At 41.3% G+C, this 18,513-nt stretch overlaps 1 protein-coding gene across 4 annotated transcripts in view; it reads right to left on the bottom strand.

The window, feature by feature from the left end:
- Enpp2 (ectonucleotide pyrophosphatase/phosphodiesterase 2) overlaps positions 1-18,281 on the bottom strand; it is a 79,174-nt gene extending 60,893 nt beyond the window's left edge. For all 4 annotated transcript variants that reach the window (XM_027431406.2, XM_027431407.2, XM_027431404.2 and 1 more), the window contains exons 1-5: positions 18,249-18,281; positions 17,926-18,025; positions 8,481-8,636; positions 5,365-5,490; positions 1,752-1,812 (exon numbers count right to left, since the gene is read on the bottom strand). In XM_027431406.2, coding sequence (XP_027287207.1) covers positions 1,752-1,812; positions 5,365-5,490; positions 8,481-8,636; positions 17,926-18,025; positions 18,249-18,281 — 476 coding nt within the window. The remainder of the gene's footprint in view (positions 1-1,751; positions 1,813-5,364; positions 5,491-8,480; positions 8,637-17,925; positions 18,026-18,248) is intronic.
- Positions 18,282-18,513: the final 232 nt, after the last annotated feature.

The raw sequence follows: 18,513 nt of genomic DNA, 5'->3' as shown, positions 1-18,513 counted from the left end.
ATTGCCACACACATCAGTATCTAGTCACATATGTGTATATGTCTATGTTTTGTATGTATTATGTATTTTCTCCCATTTGTAACCTGGAAAGTTCTTACCCAGTCTTTATAACTCAGCTCAACGTTTCCTTTTCTGTGATGTAAGATGTCCATGACTCCAAATTGCTGTCTGATGTTAAGACATACCTCCTTTGCATTTATGCACGCATTATTATTGTGTATCTTATTATAGTCATCTGTTAACAGGCTTCTCTTCTAGAGTTTCATGCTGGCCTGGAGCTTGCTATGTTGACTAGGCTGGCTTCAAGCTCACAATGCTCCCGCCTCAGTCTCCATGGATTACAGGCATGTACTACCATGTCTGATTCTAACAAATACTTATCAGATATATTAGTGAATTACTGACTACATGAATGAAGTAAAACTAACAATAGCAACACTCTTTCCACTAGACCTAAGCATCATAAAAACATTTCTCCATGTATATTATAAAATTCTTTCCAAGGTTATTTAAATTATGAAGAATTTAAAAAGTCTATCAGCAAAGGACTCTTAATCCAGGCAAACAATGGATGAAATAGTACTGTATTATTCTAAGGGTGTAGTTTGTCAGTCATAGTAGAATATTGAACTATGTACACAGTTCTTTGTAATAATTTGAAGCTAACTGAGCAACTCTCAGCTTGTGACTTAGAAATCATGTAACAAATAAGACATTTTAAGGGGAATCAGATATAAAACAGTCAGCAACTGTTTCATCCCACTCCACGCATCTAAAGTGTTTAGATGTCTTTATTTTTCTTTCCTTTTGTGCCTAATTAAGATTTTTTAAAGGAAGGAAAAATAAAGATATCCAATACCTATAGATATTTAAAGATTAAATAAATTATGAAAACACATTTGTTGAAAACGTATGTCCATGAAGTCTACAGTTTCCTGGAAGGTGTAAGTGTCCAGTTTTGGTCACACTTGAGCTATTAGGTATCACTCAGTCTGACTGTCCCCCAGCAAGGCAGTCCTGTGGCAGAGTAGAGGATTTCTGTCAAATCTGGTAGAAGTTACCTTCTTGGATGCCAGCTTTTAGAAGATCTAGACTCTCCTTCCCTTCCCCTCCCTCACACATTAACAAAGGCAAAAACAGAACTCAAGGAAAACTCTCCAGGGTGGGGCAGTTGGGTGGTGGGGGGGCAGAATTGGAGGGCCGGCATCACTGGGGGAAATGCATCCTTTAAGTCATCAGCAGATGCCCTTTGGTGGCCGCAGCAGACACCAAGACTCCACAGTTCACAGCAGTGACAGGGGACAGTGGAAGAGAAAAAGGAACATCAAAGCTTCAAGATAGGACTGGTGACATGACTCAGCAGCTGCCTGCTGATCGGAGTTGATGCCTGGAAGTCATATAAAGGCAGGAGAGAATCAACTCCACAAAGTAGCTCTCTGACCTCTATGTGCTTTGGTACGAGTGCTCATGTATACATCCTGTGCAGGCGGGCACACACACACACACACACACACACACACACACACACACACAGCCATGCACACACATACACATACACACAATAATGCATAAATGTGTTTTCCTTTATTTTTTTAAAAGCTTTAAGATAGCTTGATTGACAACAAGAACTCATGTAAGTTTATGGATATCCATCATAAAATGTTTGTAGCCATTTATCCATTTATTTTTCATGATGGTTTATAAAGGAATGGGGAATAATTCATAATATCCAAAAGACAAAATATGCTCACCCTGCAGGGCATTCGGGAGCTTTTATTTCTTCACAGTCATCATCTACCCAGTGTGATTCTCCTACAAGAAAAAATAAGGACATTTATTGCGAAGTCTATTTATAGACACCATCAAGAGTACAGATGCAAAATGCCAGAATCTGTGTCCTGTTTGCTACTTGTTTCTGGGACACCATCTAAAAAGAAGTTCTGAAATAAAGTCTAGTGTCTGCTCTGGCTTTTAAAGTACACCCATACATGGTGGGAAAGCTAAGATTTAATAACCTCAAATGGTGTTTATTTCAGCTTTCAGAGCCTAACTGGTTTGTAAATTTAAAAAAATTAAAAAAAAAAACAGTGGCGTCAGTGGACAAGATTTCATGTTTGTTTCCCTCCAAAAATAAACTGTTTGGTCATTAGATGGAACATTCTCTCCCTCCCCAGCCACTAAAGGCCTAAAAGCCATAGAAAGCACGACACAACTTTCCTTCAGATAGAGAAGGGTTTATGTTGTTATAATAATATGCAAGGATAACATGAAAAATTGCAAGGTAGCTTTTACAGATGAGCATGTGTATAGCACTGAACAAATGAAAATCCAAGCTGTCTTTCACTCTTTCTTTGCCTCATGATCTGAGGACATAAGTCCTGTATGTGTGGAGGTCACAGGTCAACGTCAGGTCTCTTTTCTCTGTCACTATCCATATGATTGATTTACTGAGACAAGATCTCTCGGTGAACCTGAAGTTTATGGATTGCCTGGATTTGCTGGTCGGTGAGCCCCCAGAATCTTGCTGTCTCCATCTTCCACCTTGCCTAGCCTTGCCTTGTGACATGGATTCTGGGCCCTGAATTCAGGTTCTCATACTTCCTCTGCACCATAATTTCCTCAGCCCAGAGTTGGTATTGAATTAGGCTTCTGCTGTGGTTTATACCCCGGAAGTTCATGTGCTATGGTAGCCATCTCCAGTGTGGCAGACCCTTTAAGAGGTGGAGCCTAGGGGAAGAATTTAGGTTGTGGGAAGATCATTCTCACAAGAGATAAATGCATGTTTCTTAGGGCTTCACTAGTTCCCACAAGAATGAGATCTCTTCATTGTGATAGAATCTGCCTTGTTACAATGTAGCCCAATAGTCAATCATTAAAGGTCAAACAGATGGGGCTTCCAGGAGGGGACTTTTAGCCTCTAAACTGTGAGCTATCTTATGGGTAAAAAGGCCTAGTAACACAAGAGATATGAAGACAGCATTCTTTGGGGAAAATTAACAATAAGAATTTACCTTATGTTTCTCTAAGACAGACAAAAATGACTTGTCTTGAACAGACATAATACTCGTGGCCAGTATCTTTAGAAATTTCTCCCATATATAGAACACTTGGAAATCTCCCACAGCCCAGGACCATCTGGGGAATGGATGGCAAGGTAGGCTAGTAAGGAATCTGAATTATCTTTACCAAGCACGAGTTACTCAGGGCAGCCATGTGAGGCTCACTGGAGTATGAAATCAGAATTCAAACCACCAAAAATGGACTTAACCTGTCATGATTTGGTGACAGACAGTATCCAAGACCTTTCTCCTTTTTTTTTTTTATTTCCCTTCTCTTAATAATCTTTGTGTTTGCCTGTTATATTTACTACATAAAGATTAAAAGGAAAGGAGAAATAAATTCTTGATGAATGTTATGCTCCAAAATGAAAAGTATAACTGCTAGGGTAGAGCAAATTTCATAATACAATAGCAGTAAAAGGAGATTCCCAGATCCATTCACACCTCACAGAAACGACTTTGTTTTTTCCTGAATTTTTTTTCGTTTCTTAAGTAGGGATTTAATCCATGCTAGCACAGGCTATATCCCTATCTAGCCCTTCAGTGAAGTCATTAAACAGAAACACTTCATAACCATTCTGTGCCAGAGATAGGAAAAGGACTTAAATTAGGAAATAGGAGGTGATGTAACATACAGATTAAAAAATAATAATAGTGTTGTTTTTGCTTGAACATCTCTAAGTGGCTGTCACGCTTCCTTAAATGGCTTAATATCTGGAGCTGCAACTTTCTTGTCTTCTGTAGGCCACTAGCCATTAAGGTCATAAAAACATCATATTCTACCATCAACATCCATGCACGTACAAGTTATACAAATAAGGCTTTGTGGGCATGACTGGATCTGTTGATGCTTTATTGTCTTCACCAAAAAGCATCCCAGCCCTAAGCTGCTGCTAGGGCCCTGGCAAATGGCTTTCATCCACTGGGAGCAAAAGTCATGCTCTAATGCTTCAAATGACTCTGTGATTTACTCCTTACCACAGAGTCTCTTTTCCTGTTGCTATGATAAAACACTCTGAAAATAACAACTCCAAGGAGAAAGGGTTTATTTCAGCTCCACATCAAGGGACAGTCTTATTTACAAGGGACAGACTTACTTCCACCATGGAAGGGATTTGAAGCAGCCTGTCTCACCTTGCTCATAATTAGAAAGCACAGAGCAAACACTGCATGCTAGTGCTGGCTGGGCTCCTTGATATACCGTCCAGCCTAGGGAATGGACCCGCCCACAGTTACGATGGGTCCTCCCAGTTAAATGCTCAGTCCTGAATAGGACATTTGTACAACCTGATCTAAGGCTCAAGAAACATTGTGGAAGAAGGGTGGAAAGAATGTGTAAGGGTAGAGCGTGTGAGGATAGTGAGTGTAAGGGTAGAGCGTGTAAGGATAGGGAGACGAGCTGTAAAACGTGTCTTCTTTGCACGGCATAGCCAGCACAGTCATAATCCCACTGCACCTGCAGGTACCTGCAATGGGCCAGTACAAAAATGAGACCGGCAACAGGTAAGCATCAGTCTAACAGGAAATCACAGCTGCTGAATTCTAGGGGAGAGGCAGTTAAACCTAAGGTCACATAGCTGGGCGTTGGTGGCGCACACCTTTAATCCCAGCACTGGGGGGAGGGGGGGTAGAGGCAGGCAGATCTCTGTGAGTTCGAGACCAGCCTGGTCTACAAGAGCTAGTTCCAGGACAGCCTCCAACGCCAGCCACAGAGAAACCCTGTCTTGAAAAACCAAAAAAAATAATATATTTTAAAAATACATGTCTTCAGGACTAGAGAGACTGCTCAATGGTTAAGAGCACATACTATTTTCAAAGAGGATCAGGGTTCAGTTTCTAGCATCTACATGATAACTAACAACCATCCATAACTCCAGTTCCAAGGGATCTGACCTCCATGGTAGCCAGGTGTGCATATGGCTCACACACATGCTTGCAGGCAAAACACTCATAGAGATAAAATTATAATTCTGAGGCTGGAGACAAGGCTCAGTGGTTAAGAACACTTGTTCTTTCAGAGAACTCACTCTTAGTTCCCAACACCTACATAGTGGCTTTTAACCATCCATAACTCCAGTTCCAGTCAATCTGGAGCCCTCTTCCGACATTTGCAGGTACTTCACATACACGTACACCTATACTCATACAGACAAAACACTTATACACATAAAACAAATAAATAAAAAAAAAACACAATTCTTTCCCACCTTCAACCCCCACACATAGGACATTATATCCAGATAACTGAAGATATCTTGGGGCATGCCCAGTGTTTAGTCTCTCAAGGTAGTCTAAAAGCATGTACCTTTGCAGACCACTTGGTAATTGGTACAGCAGTCTCCCCTGGACAGACAGTCTTCGGAGCAGTGACAGGCGTTTTCCTCATTTCGTATTTCTCCACATCTGTCTTTGGTGCACTCCCAGCCACGAGCTGAAATCATCACAATGAAACACTCTCACTGCTGCACACAAACCAAATGAAAGAGGCCACAGTTGCTTACAAGGGCTTCCAACAAAAAGAGCCAGAAGCCCACATCATTTGATCTGTTTGTGAAACTTGAGTCAGCCAGAGACCAAGGAGACATTTGGAGAACTTACAGATAGGATGAATTTCTAATTTTTCAAAGAAAAGGGCAAACTCACAGCACAACTGAACTCTCATAGAAAAACAAAACACAGAAAGTCAAAGAATCCCTATCCCTCCGGAATTGCCCTTAGTACCACAAAAAGAGAAAGAGTATAAAGAAGGATTAATGCCCTACAAAGCCTAACTGACCACAATGTGGCAGTCTACATAATGAAGGTCCTGCCTCTGAAGAGGTCAGTAAATGGGCTTCAGTCATGCCTGAGAGATAGTTCAGGGTTCAATTCTTTTAAAAAAGAAATTTAAAAAGTAACCTTTTCATTCAAATCCCCATGCTATTATCATATTTTTAATTGACTTTTTAGCTATTAAACTACAAGTTTTATGTTATATATATATATATATATATATATATATATATATATATATATATCACTATTATATTTCATCTCAGATGTAAGGCTGTGAGGTGAACTGGCACATTATAGCTGTTCAGTGAGCACTTATGAAATGTCCTTAATGTTGGAAATGAACTATGATTCTTGGAACTGAGAACTGTAACATAAAGAGCTTCCATGGTTAACCCACGAAGTTAGTTTTTCCCTTAATCTCTCTGTCTCACTGTTTTCCATACTATGGGCGCGGAGGGTTCAGTGCAGTGCAAAAGACAAGAGCTCCATCTTCCGGGAACTCACACCCAAGAAAGACAGACAGACAGACCACATGCACATAAGCAACAGACACTATCATTCAGCCTCAGGGAGTCACACACGAGGCAGAAGAGCTACTGTGAGACGCTCAAGGAAAGTGTCTCTGAGCTTCAGTATGCTGAGACATTTCAAGCCTTCATCTTTCAAGATCTGTAGTGAGTAGAAAGACACAGTGGTCTTCTAAACCAGCAGTTCTCAACCTATGGGTCATTGACCCCCTTTGGAAGACAAACATCCCTTACACAGTGGTTCCCCAAGACCATCAGAAAACCCAGATATTTACATTTTGATCATGACAGTAGCAGAATAAGTTACAAGGTAGCAACGATAATAATTATGATGTTAGGGACCAGCACAATGTGAGGAACTTTCTTAAAGGGTTGGAGCATTAGGAAGGTTGAGAACCACTCCTCCAAAGCAAGGCTGCTCCTTCATGACATTCTACCAGGAGGAGCCCTTGCTAGGTAATTGAATAGACAATAGGTGGAATAGTCGGTGAACTATATTCCAACTGTTTGATGGAGCGTTATGCAGCCATTTGAAAAGATGGTGCTTTAAAAAGCCTTACAGATACAGACAGTGCCCCCCACATGGTTGTATATATAAATACACACATAATTATACATACAATATCCAGACATGCTAAACAGCAAGAGAGAGAACCAGGGAGAGTTTATACTGACATCTTAGGCTTGCTTCCTGTATGGCATAGCAGAACCTCCAAAACTTTTCTCCTTTCAACTTCTTATTATTTGACATTTGACTCTTTCAAATCCAACACATGTTGACTTTAGACACGGGAGAATAAAGTGTTTTATAAAATGTTGCTATAGTCTGTATTAAACTAGGAAGAAAGGCATGAGATACATTCAAAGAGACTGAAGCTGGAATCAGGGGCGCAAGCTTTGCCAGGAGCTTTAAGAGCAGAATGTTGCAAGGTTGACATAACTTATCAGAGACCGAATACTCAAAGTATGGCAGAAACATAGAATGGTCTAAAATCCTCATTGCTAAGCAGACAGACGGCTGGTTTGCAATTACGTCTCAGAGTCAAAGAGCTCTGGGGATATCTGTTCCACCCATGCACAACAGCCTCAGCTCTTAAGCTTCTGGAGCCACAGCTGAAGAACCTGATAGAAGTTTCACAGGAAATGCACAACAAAAAAAAATGTATCTGAATATTCCGAAAACGCATTATGCAAACGTAACCTAATGAAACCCTTATAGTTTCCAGGCTCTGAGGGAAGTAAGTCCTAATTAGTAAGGGAGTTGATGTTGATTTTCAAATAAATAAGGAACTAAGGTTTAAGTAAAGGCAATAATGTCTCATTTCCAATAATATCATTCAAATGATGAGATACATAGCAATGGTAAGTTGGGCTTTCCAAAAGACCATCCATTCATGGAAGGAATAATTTGCCAGGAGAGCTAGTTGAGAAATCAGTCTCCAGCATTCAAAGCAGAGCTATTGACACTTTTCTTAAGTAGATCGAACAAGGTTTTGCCCAGGGGCAGAGTAACGGTGGAGAATGTGCAGCCTACTCCAAAAGTCCTATCTAAAAAACACTTGGCTCTGAAAACAGAGCAAGTACAGTAACAAAAGCCCCAAGAATCCTTTTTCCTTGACTTGTGTGCATTCATTCAATAGCTCATATGTTCTAGGGATTATTCCACTATGGGATAAATAAAACCAGGAAAATTTTAGAAGATCTCAGAGCTGCCCACAGCACAAGAAGACTCCACATTAATTCCATAAACGTTTTCCATTTGCACAGCAACCAGGGAATTAAAGTTTTAAAGCTAGTACTTTGAAAATGTGCGCAATTATAGCCTCCATCCCCTAGCAGTGAATGGGAGATGGTCAAGAAGACATGGAACTGGGGGAGATGGACAAGGGCCTGACCTCAAGCACTTTTAAAGCCAGTCTACAGTTGGAAAGTGCCGTCTTTGGCTGGCCAAGCATGGCTGAGCCAAGTTATTCGTACAAAGTACATTCTTCATGCAACCGTAAGTCATTCAAGGAACAAACTTATTGCACTGTGTGAATAAGCCAAAGCAAAGGTGCATTAACAACTAGGAGTCACTAAGCCTTCTGGGGAAGGTGACAGGCATCCAGAAGTCACATACCTGTTTTCAAACAGAGCTCATCAAAGTCATGACAGCAGCTGCTGTAGCTCTTACATAGGTTGTCACACCGACAATCAGGAGGTCCAACCTCTTGAAGTTCAAAGCATCTACCCTTGCAGGATCCAGATGTGTTGGTCCACGGGGAGTCAGATAATGCTGCCATTCAAACAACAGGCAAAGACAACAGCTTAGGGAGTGGTCACATCACCAATTGGTGTGGAAATGCAGTCAAACTCTGGATGAAAAGCTTGTCTGCAGCACTTGCTACCTGGGTACCGCAAGCCTGTTGCCCGGGTTACATAAACCACAGTTTCCTTACTTGTAAAGTGAGAGGCTCATCAAAGTCATTCCAGATTGAAATGAGTACTGAATGGAACCTATCACCTGCTATGCATATGCACCAAACATAAACAGTAACAAATGTGTTGGCTCTACTCATGATTTCAATTATTGGTACTATGCCAATGTAATGGCTAGTGCCCCTATTGATACAAGAGTTCATTTCCTCTTTTAAAAACCCACTCTGCTGGCTGAGCATGATCAAGCACTAAGGAAACACAAGAGGGTTCAGGGCCAGCCTGGGATGCATAGCAAGATTTTGTGTGAAAAGCAGTCACCACCACCAATACTGTAAGGAATTTGAATGTAAGTATTCTAAAACAGTCTGAACATGTATGACAAGAAGAGAGCCCTGTTGCAATCTCTTCTAACCAAAAAGTCCATGTCTGTCTAGTATTACTAGAACATAAATGCTGCATGGCAAAAACAAATCCTATAACAATGTTTGCACGTGATATAATCTGAAACTCCCCCAACCAACCAAAGTTTAATAAATGAAAGAATATGATAAGATAGATGAAAATTGGATAAATTCACTATATGTGGGCAATGTATGATTGAAAAGTAAATGGAAGTTCTACATATAAGAGCATCTAAATGAAAAAAATCAAGGTGTAAATTTAATAATACATATGAAGAAATTATTCAATGATTAAGAGCACATAGTGCCTTACAGAAAACTTAAGTTTACTTTGCAGTATCTATATTGGGTGACTCATAACTAACTAGAACTCCAGCCCCAGGGGATCTGACTCCCCCTCTGGCCTTCACCTTTTTAAAAATAATATACTGAAGCTTTATGAAAAAGGTTATTCTAGAAAGATCTAGTTAAATCACAGGCACACAATTTTAAAGATAAAAATATCAATACCATAAAAATCCTCATTTATCCTAAACTGAAATATTCCATGCACTTATAGAGAAAAATACCCAGAACTGCAGAAAGTTGAGAGGATAGATAAAGCTAACTGAAACTGGGTGGTTGCGGTGCATGTTTTTAATCCCAGCACATGGAAAGCAGAAATAGGCGAACCTCTGAGTTCGAGGCCAGCCTGATCTACAGAGGAAGTTACAGGACAGGCAGGGCTACACAGAGAAACCCCGTAGACAGACAGACAGACAGACAGACAGACAGACAGACAGACAAGGTATTCAAAGGAAAAAGCAATTCAGTGACAAGATAGTAAAGTATATTCTGAAGGTAAATAGTTAAGGTTGGCACATCAAAATACATTCATCAATATTGTGGATGAGGCCCAGAAATAAAATCAAATACATAACAGTTTATTTTGCTTAAAATAGCATTTTTTTAAAAAAAATCTTCTAGTGTGAAATTTGCAACATTTTTCAAATTCACAGTCTGGCCTTTTTGTTCATTGTCTTCTATTTTCCATGCATGTAGGTGGATGGAATCACAATATGTGTGACAGGTCTTGGCAAATGTTATTTATGATATGATATTTACAATGTCTGTATTTAGAAAATTATTTTTGGTACTACATACTTATCACTTTTTAGCACCAAGAAAAAAACAAGATGCAAGACAACAGATATTAAATGACAGCTCTAAGTGCACCTGTGCCATTTATCTGAATATGCAGTTCATCTCTTAGTCAACTGTCCCCTTCAGAGTCAGAATCAACCAGTCCTAGACTTTATGGCATCAGATCAGTTGAACTTAAGCAAACGGATTCACTAGACCGTGAGATGTGAAATGTTTTCTCACAGTGGATTCTGGGATATTGAAATAAATGCAAACCACATCAATTCAGTTTAGAAAGTCATGTCTGTTTGCAATGCAGTGTCTTACCTCTGTTCCACAAACCATATTTTCCTGTTGATTTTGGCCATCCTATCAACAGTACATGCTGAGCCATAATTAACAGTGGCAGGCAAAAAGGAAAACTAGACAAAAAAAATCCCATAGCATAAGGGAAAAGAGGGAAAAACTTGTAATCGAATTTCTTTGTTTAAAGGCAGTGCTTGGATAGAATCATCCCAACAGCTGTCTAATGAATCCAAAGTAGTAATCGCTCCCATGAGCTATGTCTGCAAACACTCCCAGCTATTCTAAGAGCCAAGATAATGAGAAGTCTGAAGGCATTGCTCATCCGGTCTTGTCCTCTTTGTGGGGTCCCAGACAGTAATATTGTCTATTCTACATGTTTGCATTCCTCATCAAACTCTCTTCCCTAGAGCTTTCTTTATTGTAAAATACCTGTACAGACCCTCAGCTGGGTTGTGGTCATTCTTCGCCCATCCCAACGAGGTGATTTGGTTAATATTTCTTATGGCAACAGCCATTCCCTCAATTGGCTCCTTGTCTTTAAAGAGGATTGCATCCCACTCAACGGGTTGCCTTATCAGCTATGGGCTTGCTTGCCAAGATTTCCACTGAAGATAGCTGTCAAAGCTGCATCTCTACTGTAATGATGTGTAAGACCATCCTATTAGCAGCTTTAGTTAGGAGCGAGTTCCTGTGTGAATCAGAGGAAATGGCCCCAAATCCATTCTCGGATGACAATGGTGAATTAAATGGACAATGACAGGAAGAAAAATGAAAAGACAGTCTGAGTCATGAAAGAGCCTTTCTAATCCAATGATCCCAAGAAACTTGAATGGTTCTCCCTTTAAAAACAAAAAAGAGAACCAGACAGAGTGCCACATACCTTTTAACCCAGCACTTGAGAGGCAGAGGCAGAGGCAGGGAGATCTCTGTGAGTCCAAGGCCAGCCTGATCTACATAGTGAGTTCCAGGACAGCCAGAGCTACATAGTGAGACCCTGTCTCAAAAACAGATCGATCAATCAATAGGTCAAAACAAAATAGTGCTTGAATTGAAAATTCACTTGGCCTTTCCAGGGACTATCCTATCCCATCTCCCGGCTGTCAGAACAGGTATATAGTCCTGTTCATTCTACGAGTCACCCTCGGCACACCGGCTTTGAAAAGAAAAGGTTTTGCCCAAGGTGTTTGTCCTCCTCCCTACATCCAGCCTAAGGATAGATTTTTTTGTTTACTTAGTGTTATCCTACCCACGTGGATAATGTGCGCATGCGCAGGTGCACAAGTGTTGGTTCTTTCTTTGCACCTTCACATGGGTCCCACGAACACTGGTCACTTGGGTTTAAATAACAAGCACCTTTCCCCTCTGAGGCATCTCACTAGTCCTAGACCTTTTGAAGACTTGTCTTCTTATTGGAAGTGATCGGATGCCAAACAGGAAATATCTTCAATAACATGCCAGAGTTGTGCAACACGGACCCTCCTTCTTTTGATCTCAGTCGGAGAGGAGGCAAATGACATGGCAATGAACTGCTGCCCTCCCCAAATTTCCATCATCACTGAGGAAGCCATACAAATCAGACAACATGGAGGACAAAAAAGCAAGCCAACGGAAAGCATTCATGAGTACCGAATGAGTACAAGAGTGTGTGATGGAGGCATTTGCTGGTGCATCTATGACACTGAAATTATAAGCTGCAGCATTTATCTGCATCTTCAAATGATGCTATGTCACTTCCGAGATGAAGTCTATTCTCTAATTTTAAACAGCAGATGTTACAGTGGTGGGGAATGTACTGTGTATGTTTATCTTATTGATTGTTAAATAAAATACTGTTCAGCCAATGAGACAGCAAGTAAATGGGACTAGGAGTCAAAGAGGATTCTGGGAAATGTAGTAGAGCAGTGCTGATCCAGGCAGGAAGTGACATAGCAAGGAGACTCATATTTAAGCAAAGGAGAAACAGGAAGGGCTCTCTTTTCCCCTCCATTCCTGCTCCAGCGGCACAATGTGAGCCACCGGCAAGGAGGGATGCCAATAAGGCGTCCAATAAGATAAGTCTTATAAAATATATAGATGTATGAGAGTTAAGACTGAGCTAACAGATGAGGAATCCTAGTCATTGGCCAAGCAGCATTGTACCTAATACAAGTTTCTGTGTATTCATTGGGGCCTAACTCGAGCGGGCGGCTGGCGTAAAGTTCACACGTGGCGGTGGGGCTCAGGCAGTTTTGGGGGAAAGATTTATCATAACATTTATCATAACATTACAGGTTTATAGAAGTTGGTTTTGAGGGATGTTGAATGCTAAAATGGATAGACACAACTCTAATGGGCAGCATCGTCAGTGCTGTGTACTCCTGCTCACCGAGGTATGATTCATGATTTAACAAAAGGCAAATGTAAATTACACTTTATGTCTTTCAAATCTGTAATTCAGATAGGAACAGGCAAGATTACTTTAAATTGGTTGAGTTAAACCCCTTTTCAAGGACATTTCATTTCATTGTGTATACACACACACACACACACACACACACACACACAACATGGATAAAGCTGTAAGCCTTTGGTATCATTTATTCTGCAGACATATAAAAACGACAAACTACTGACAATTGAATTGGACTATTGGGCAGATCCTAACTGATGACAGGGACTGTTATCAAAACTGACTCGATCCTATTCTTGCAATCATATTTCCCTCTAAATCTTCTTGCTAAGAGGAAAATTCAAATCTGGAAGCTGGCCAATAAGAGAGGAGATATTTAAAGTTTCAAGCATTTTAGCCTAGCCTAAAGGTAGATGGACTTGTTTCTTCCAACAGCCTGGTCCCACTGGCAGGGTTACACATTGTTGCGTATCGGGCCTACCTATTCTCCTTGGTGATCACCCCAGGTGTGTGTTGAAAACAAAGTCTTAAAACAGGCTGCAGGCTGGTCTTACACTGGCTTCTTCTTCCAAAAGCATGAAAGCACAACCAGTTCCCTTCTGTATGCTGTCCTGTTCCAAGTATAACCTGCAAGCAAAGGCTTGGAACTTGCGTTGGGTATTCAGGATGCCACTCGGCTAGAGACTAGAGTGCAGTCGTCCACCTCTTCTAGAGTACATAACACATGCATTATTGTCATCCTTTCTTGACTGAGCTGCTCCTCCCCCTTTCTTCTCAGTGTTGTCATCTCATCCCTTAGCAAACAAGCACCATTAGTTTATACACAGACCCATGTGTCTGTTTTCACCATTTCCTAAGTATAGGACTTTCTAGAAACAAACACTGCTCTCTCTTCCCCTCTTTATAGCTTCTGGACCAGATTTCACAGGGTAGGGGGAGGTGGAGTAGAGAGGTAGGAGAGATAGAGAGACAGCAGGCAAAAATGAATAAACTGGTCTTCTTGGCAAGTTTTTAAAACATCTGTACTCTGAAAACATTGTGTTCATCTGTAGAATGACTTCACAAACTACAGAAAACGCAAAATTCTGTGTCACTCAGATGAAAACTTTACTATTTAAGGTTAACCTCCAGACCAGTGGTTCTCAACCTATGGGTTGCTACCCCTTTGGCAAACCTCTGTCTCCAAATATGTTTACATTATGATGCATAACAGTAGCAAAAGTGCAGTTAGGAAGTAGCAACATAAACAACTGTATGGTTGCAGGCCATAGTCCCAATATGAAGAATTATTAAAAGAAGGTGGAGAACGACTTCTCTAGGCCATTTAAATAGTACTCAATGTAATGGACAGCATAAATCTGAGTAGCAAATCTGCTAGCAAGCAAAAACACATCATTGAGGCTAGAGAGATGGCTCAGTAGTTAAAAGCACTGCCTGCTTTTCCAAATGTCCTGAATTCAATTCTCAGCAGTCACATAGAGGCTCACAGCCATCTGTAATGAGATCTGGTGCCCTCTTCTGGCATGCAGGCAATAAATGCAGGCAGAACACTGTATATATAATAAATAAGTAAATCTTAAAAAAAATCATCACTTCCGAATAGATGCTGTCAACTCCATCAACTACAAATGTAGACATATATTTATTAGCGAAGTATTCAGACACTCACAAATCTTGTTTTATCATTCCAACGTCACATTGCTTCTAGTTCAAAGAGTGAGTACGCATGTCTCCCTGGGTACCTCTGTGTTGCAGACTCCTCTATGACTCCAGACATACAACATCCCCATGCATGCCAGTGTGCAGACAGCTTCATGAACATACATTTCCTCTCCATCTTAAAGATAAGTGGAGTGACCATGTCGGATGTTTGAAACAAAGATATAAAACTAAACTGCACTTAAATTTCCTTTGAAGTTTGATTTCCACCACCCATTTACCTTAGCGTCCCTTTCCTGAGCTTTGTAACTCACTCTAGTCGTTTTATACCTCCTCCATATCTCAGGATCTGGGAGAACACTTACTTGCCCCTGCTTCTAATAGATGACCAGGTCTTAACAACAAATCCAGCTAACAAGTGTGCTAGTTAATTAATTATAAGTTTCTTTGCATGGTCACCTCAGTTCACAGTGCAGCAGTGAGAGTTTTCTTGCATACAAAACATTCTCTGTTGTCACCCAGGAGCTCCAGGAGCTACCAGAACTTAACCAGAAGCTGCATGCCTTGGGGGAAAAAAAACTCTTAGTGTTTCTCCTGTTTTGTGAAACCCCTGGTAGCACTGAGTTTGCAGGGGTTCTTGGAATATATATTTCTACAATATGTTTTTCCCCACTTTCTAAAGGGCACATTTGGCCTTTTTTATTTAAGAAGAAATGAACCTCAGTGAATACTCCCTAAGCCAAGACACACGGGGGTGGGCCTAGGCCCTATCCCAAAGGATGCGATAGACTCTGATGACCCCTATGGAAGGCCTCACCATCCAGGGGGAGCAGAAAGGATATAGGGTTTTAGTTGGGGGGGTGGGAGGTATGGAAGGGAAGGAGGGGAGGGAGAGGGAACTGGGATTGTCATGTAAAACAATCTTGTTTCTAATTCAAATTTAAAAATCTTCAAAAAAAAAAAAAAAGAAAGAAAAAGAAAAAAGAAATGAACCTCGGTGTATAGACAGTGGTGAAGCTGCATCAAAACGAAGTTTATGGCTAAACACTACAGAATGATAGCTAAACCCTGAATCGTATGGCATGTTAAGCTTCACGTAGGTAGATGGGCTTAGTGTACTATCACTAGACATCATGAAAGGTTAAGATGATGATTCGATCAAACAATTCAAGACGTAGGTCTTCTGGAGTATATTTAATGCTACCTAATGGATGGGTTATACTACAGATCTGACTAGTTTCCCTGAGGTAATATTGTCACATTCATTCTCGTACCTATTTCCTACAGCATATGGAAATAATTTATTATATGCACAAGGTTTTCAGGGGGTAATACCTTTAATCCGAACTTTTCAAGTGTTCTGGTAGAAATCTCACACCTTTCAGAGGGGATGAAACAGGATAGGGGGAACTGGGAATTTTTTAAATATAAAGCAGAAACCTTCTAAGCTGACCCTCCTTTTGGAGCACTGAAACTTTAAAGTGATTTGCCTGTGACCATAGCACTTGCTAATATGGACTCAGGGTGCCAGGCCTCCGTGATGCAGTTCCCCCAAAATGGTCAAGTTTGAAAATAATGCAGTCATTAAAGAAACAGCATTTATTCCTGTCGATACCATTTAAAGGAAGCAGGGGGGAAAAGGGGTGGTTCTTTAGGCTCATTGGAAAGACCTGGCAGTGGCTGTCTAGGCCACATGCCCACACCAAGACCCTGTCTGTTCGCCACAATCAGCCTTAGCAGGAGTGAAAAAGAGGGCTTTGAAGACAGCATTGCCTCCAATAAAAACAGCATTCTCTTCTAGCCCAGTGACCCCTCTCTTCCCTCCACAACGAAACACAATGAAGTTTTGTCCATTTGGCTCCCTGGGGCCACAATTTTTTTCAGATCTGTTTTCTGGTTCTTCCCTCAAACTACACGTCACCTCAGCTCCCTCATCCATGTCTTGTATTCTTCCTTCAACCCGCCCAAGCCTATTTCAAGCAACTTGCTTGCTGTATGGAAGATTCTCTAGCCCATCATACCTTGTTTCATGAAACACACTTATGGGCTTGTAATGACAGGTGGTGTTTCACAGTGCTCCACTCAAGAGACCCAGAGAAACACCAGATTCCCAGGAAGACAGAAGACGTACTGTGATGTCAGAGAAAGGAAGAAAATATTGCCCCCTAGAGTGCCTGTCATTTCAAATGCAATTTTTAGTTCTGAAACCGTCAGCAGCTCCAATTTCCAGGAAATTAACCAAGTCGTTGCTTCAGACCAGGTCAGCAGAGCCCCCTGGGCCTGCACAAGGGGTCCTTTATGAAGCCCCGCTCTGCTCGGTGCATGGCAAAGGAGCCCCTTTCACTCTGGCAGCTGTGTTAGCTAGGGAGTCAAGAAGGCTCGGAAAACTCACCTTGCCTTTCTGCAGAAGAAAACACAGCCAGTGCAGAGCTACTCTCCAAGTTCTCGAAAGAGCTAGCTCACTTGGAGGGTCCCCTTATTCTCAGGAAATCTTGTCCCAAAGTATTTCTAAAGTTTCATAAAAAAAACAGTTCATCTCTCTCTCTCTCTCTCTCTCTCTCTCTCTCTCTCTCTCTCTCTCTCTCTGTTTGTGTGTGTGTGTGTGTGTGTCTGCCTCTCTCTCTCTCTTAAGAAAAAACAACTTCCTTTCTTCTGACTCCTAGGACATAATTTTCTTGTAGCAAAAATGTGCTTTATAGCCTCACCCCTGTGTACCACATGGAGCTTGTCAGTCTCGTCCCTTTCCGTCATTAAACCAATACCTGCTCTCGCTGCATGGAGCTGTCTTTATTTATGAATGAAGGGTCTCATATTTTTTCAATATTTCTAAATTTTAGGGTGCAAAAATTTAAAGTCAGTTATTAAGAAGTGACGGTAAAGTTCTCTGATTAAAATGACATACTTGGGGGCTGGGAGATGGCTGGTTGGTTAAGAGCATTGGCTGTTCCTCTAGAGGATCTGGGGTTCAATTCTCAGCACCCACATGGCAGGCAGCTCACAACTGTCTGTAAATCCAGCTCCAGGGAATATGCATTTGCATGCAGGCAAAATCCCCATACACATAAAATAAGGTAAATAAACCTTTAAAAATGAAACAGCATACTTTGCAACTAAATTATCAACATAACTGGTTTTATGCCAGATAAATCTTGGGCTAAATTAATTGCCCTTCAAGGCCATCTAAAAGATGAATATTTGAAGGAGTTGACATGGTTCTGCCCTATACTGTTAAAGAATCAAAAATGCTAGCAACTGCTAGCTACGCTTACCTGTGGGAGGTCCTTCATCCCATTCTGCCCTCTTGATTCGGCTTGCTGTGAATCCTAAGCAGATATTGACACCGATGGCAAAAGTGAACAAGGATATTACCTACGGGAATAAAGAGATCGAGTCGTCAAACACAGCTAGATGAGATGGACTCAAAACTCGTGGAAGCAATTCTGATGAGTCCCGAAACCCCAGTCCTGCCCATTCCGAAAGGCATTCTCAGATGATGTCTGGATTTGAACAAGGAGAGAAAAAAAAAATCGAATTCAAATGGAAGTGATTCGGAAGACTGGGCAGTTCGCTAGTCGCCGCATCCTCCGCCTACCTGGTATGACCCGAACGAGCCTTTTCTTGCCATGCCGAGGGAATTCTTGGAAAGCCTCGGACGGGGTGTTCTTTTCGTGCCCTGAGAGCACTGCGTTCGTTCTGGGCTCTGAATTCAGTCTATTAACTCCAAGCAATCCCACCTGGGAAGTTGACAGGCGCATCTGATTCGTCCAGAGCGCGATTTCATCACAGTTGGTTCACAAATTGCAACTCTGAGTTTAAGAGGCTTAAGGCAACATCCTTCTTGGCCCCACCCCCCTGCC

Source organism: Cricetulus griseus, chromosome 10 (assembly GCF_003668045.3).
Source record: "Cricetulus griseus strain 17A/GY chromosome 10, alternate assembly CriGri-PICRH-1.0, whole genome shotgun sequence".
Lineage (NCBI taxonomy): Eukaryota > Metazoa > Chordata > Mammalia > Rodentia > Cricetidae > Cricetulus > Cricetulus griseus.
Note: the sequence above shows the minus strand (reverse complement) of the source record. Positions and strands in the feature narration are given on the sequence as shown.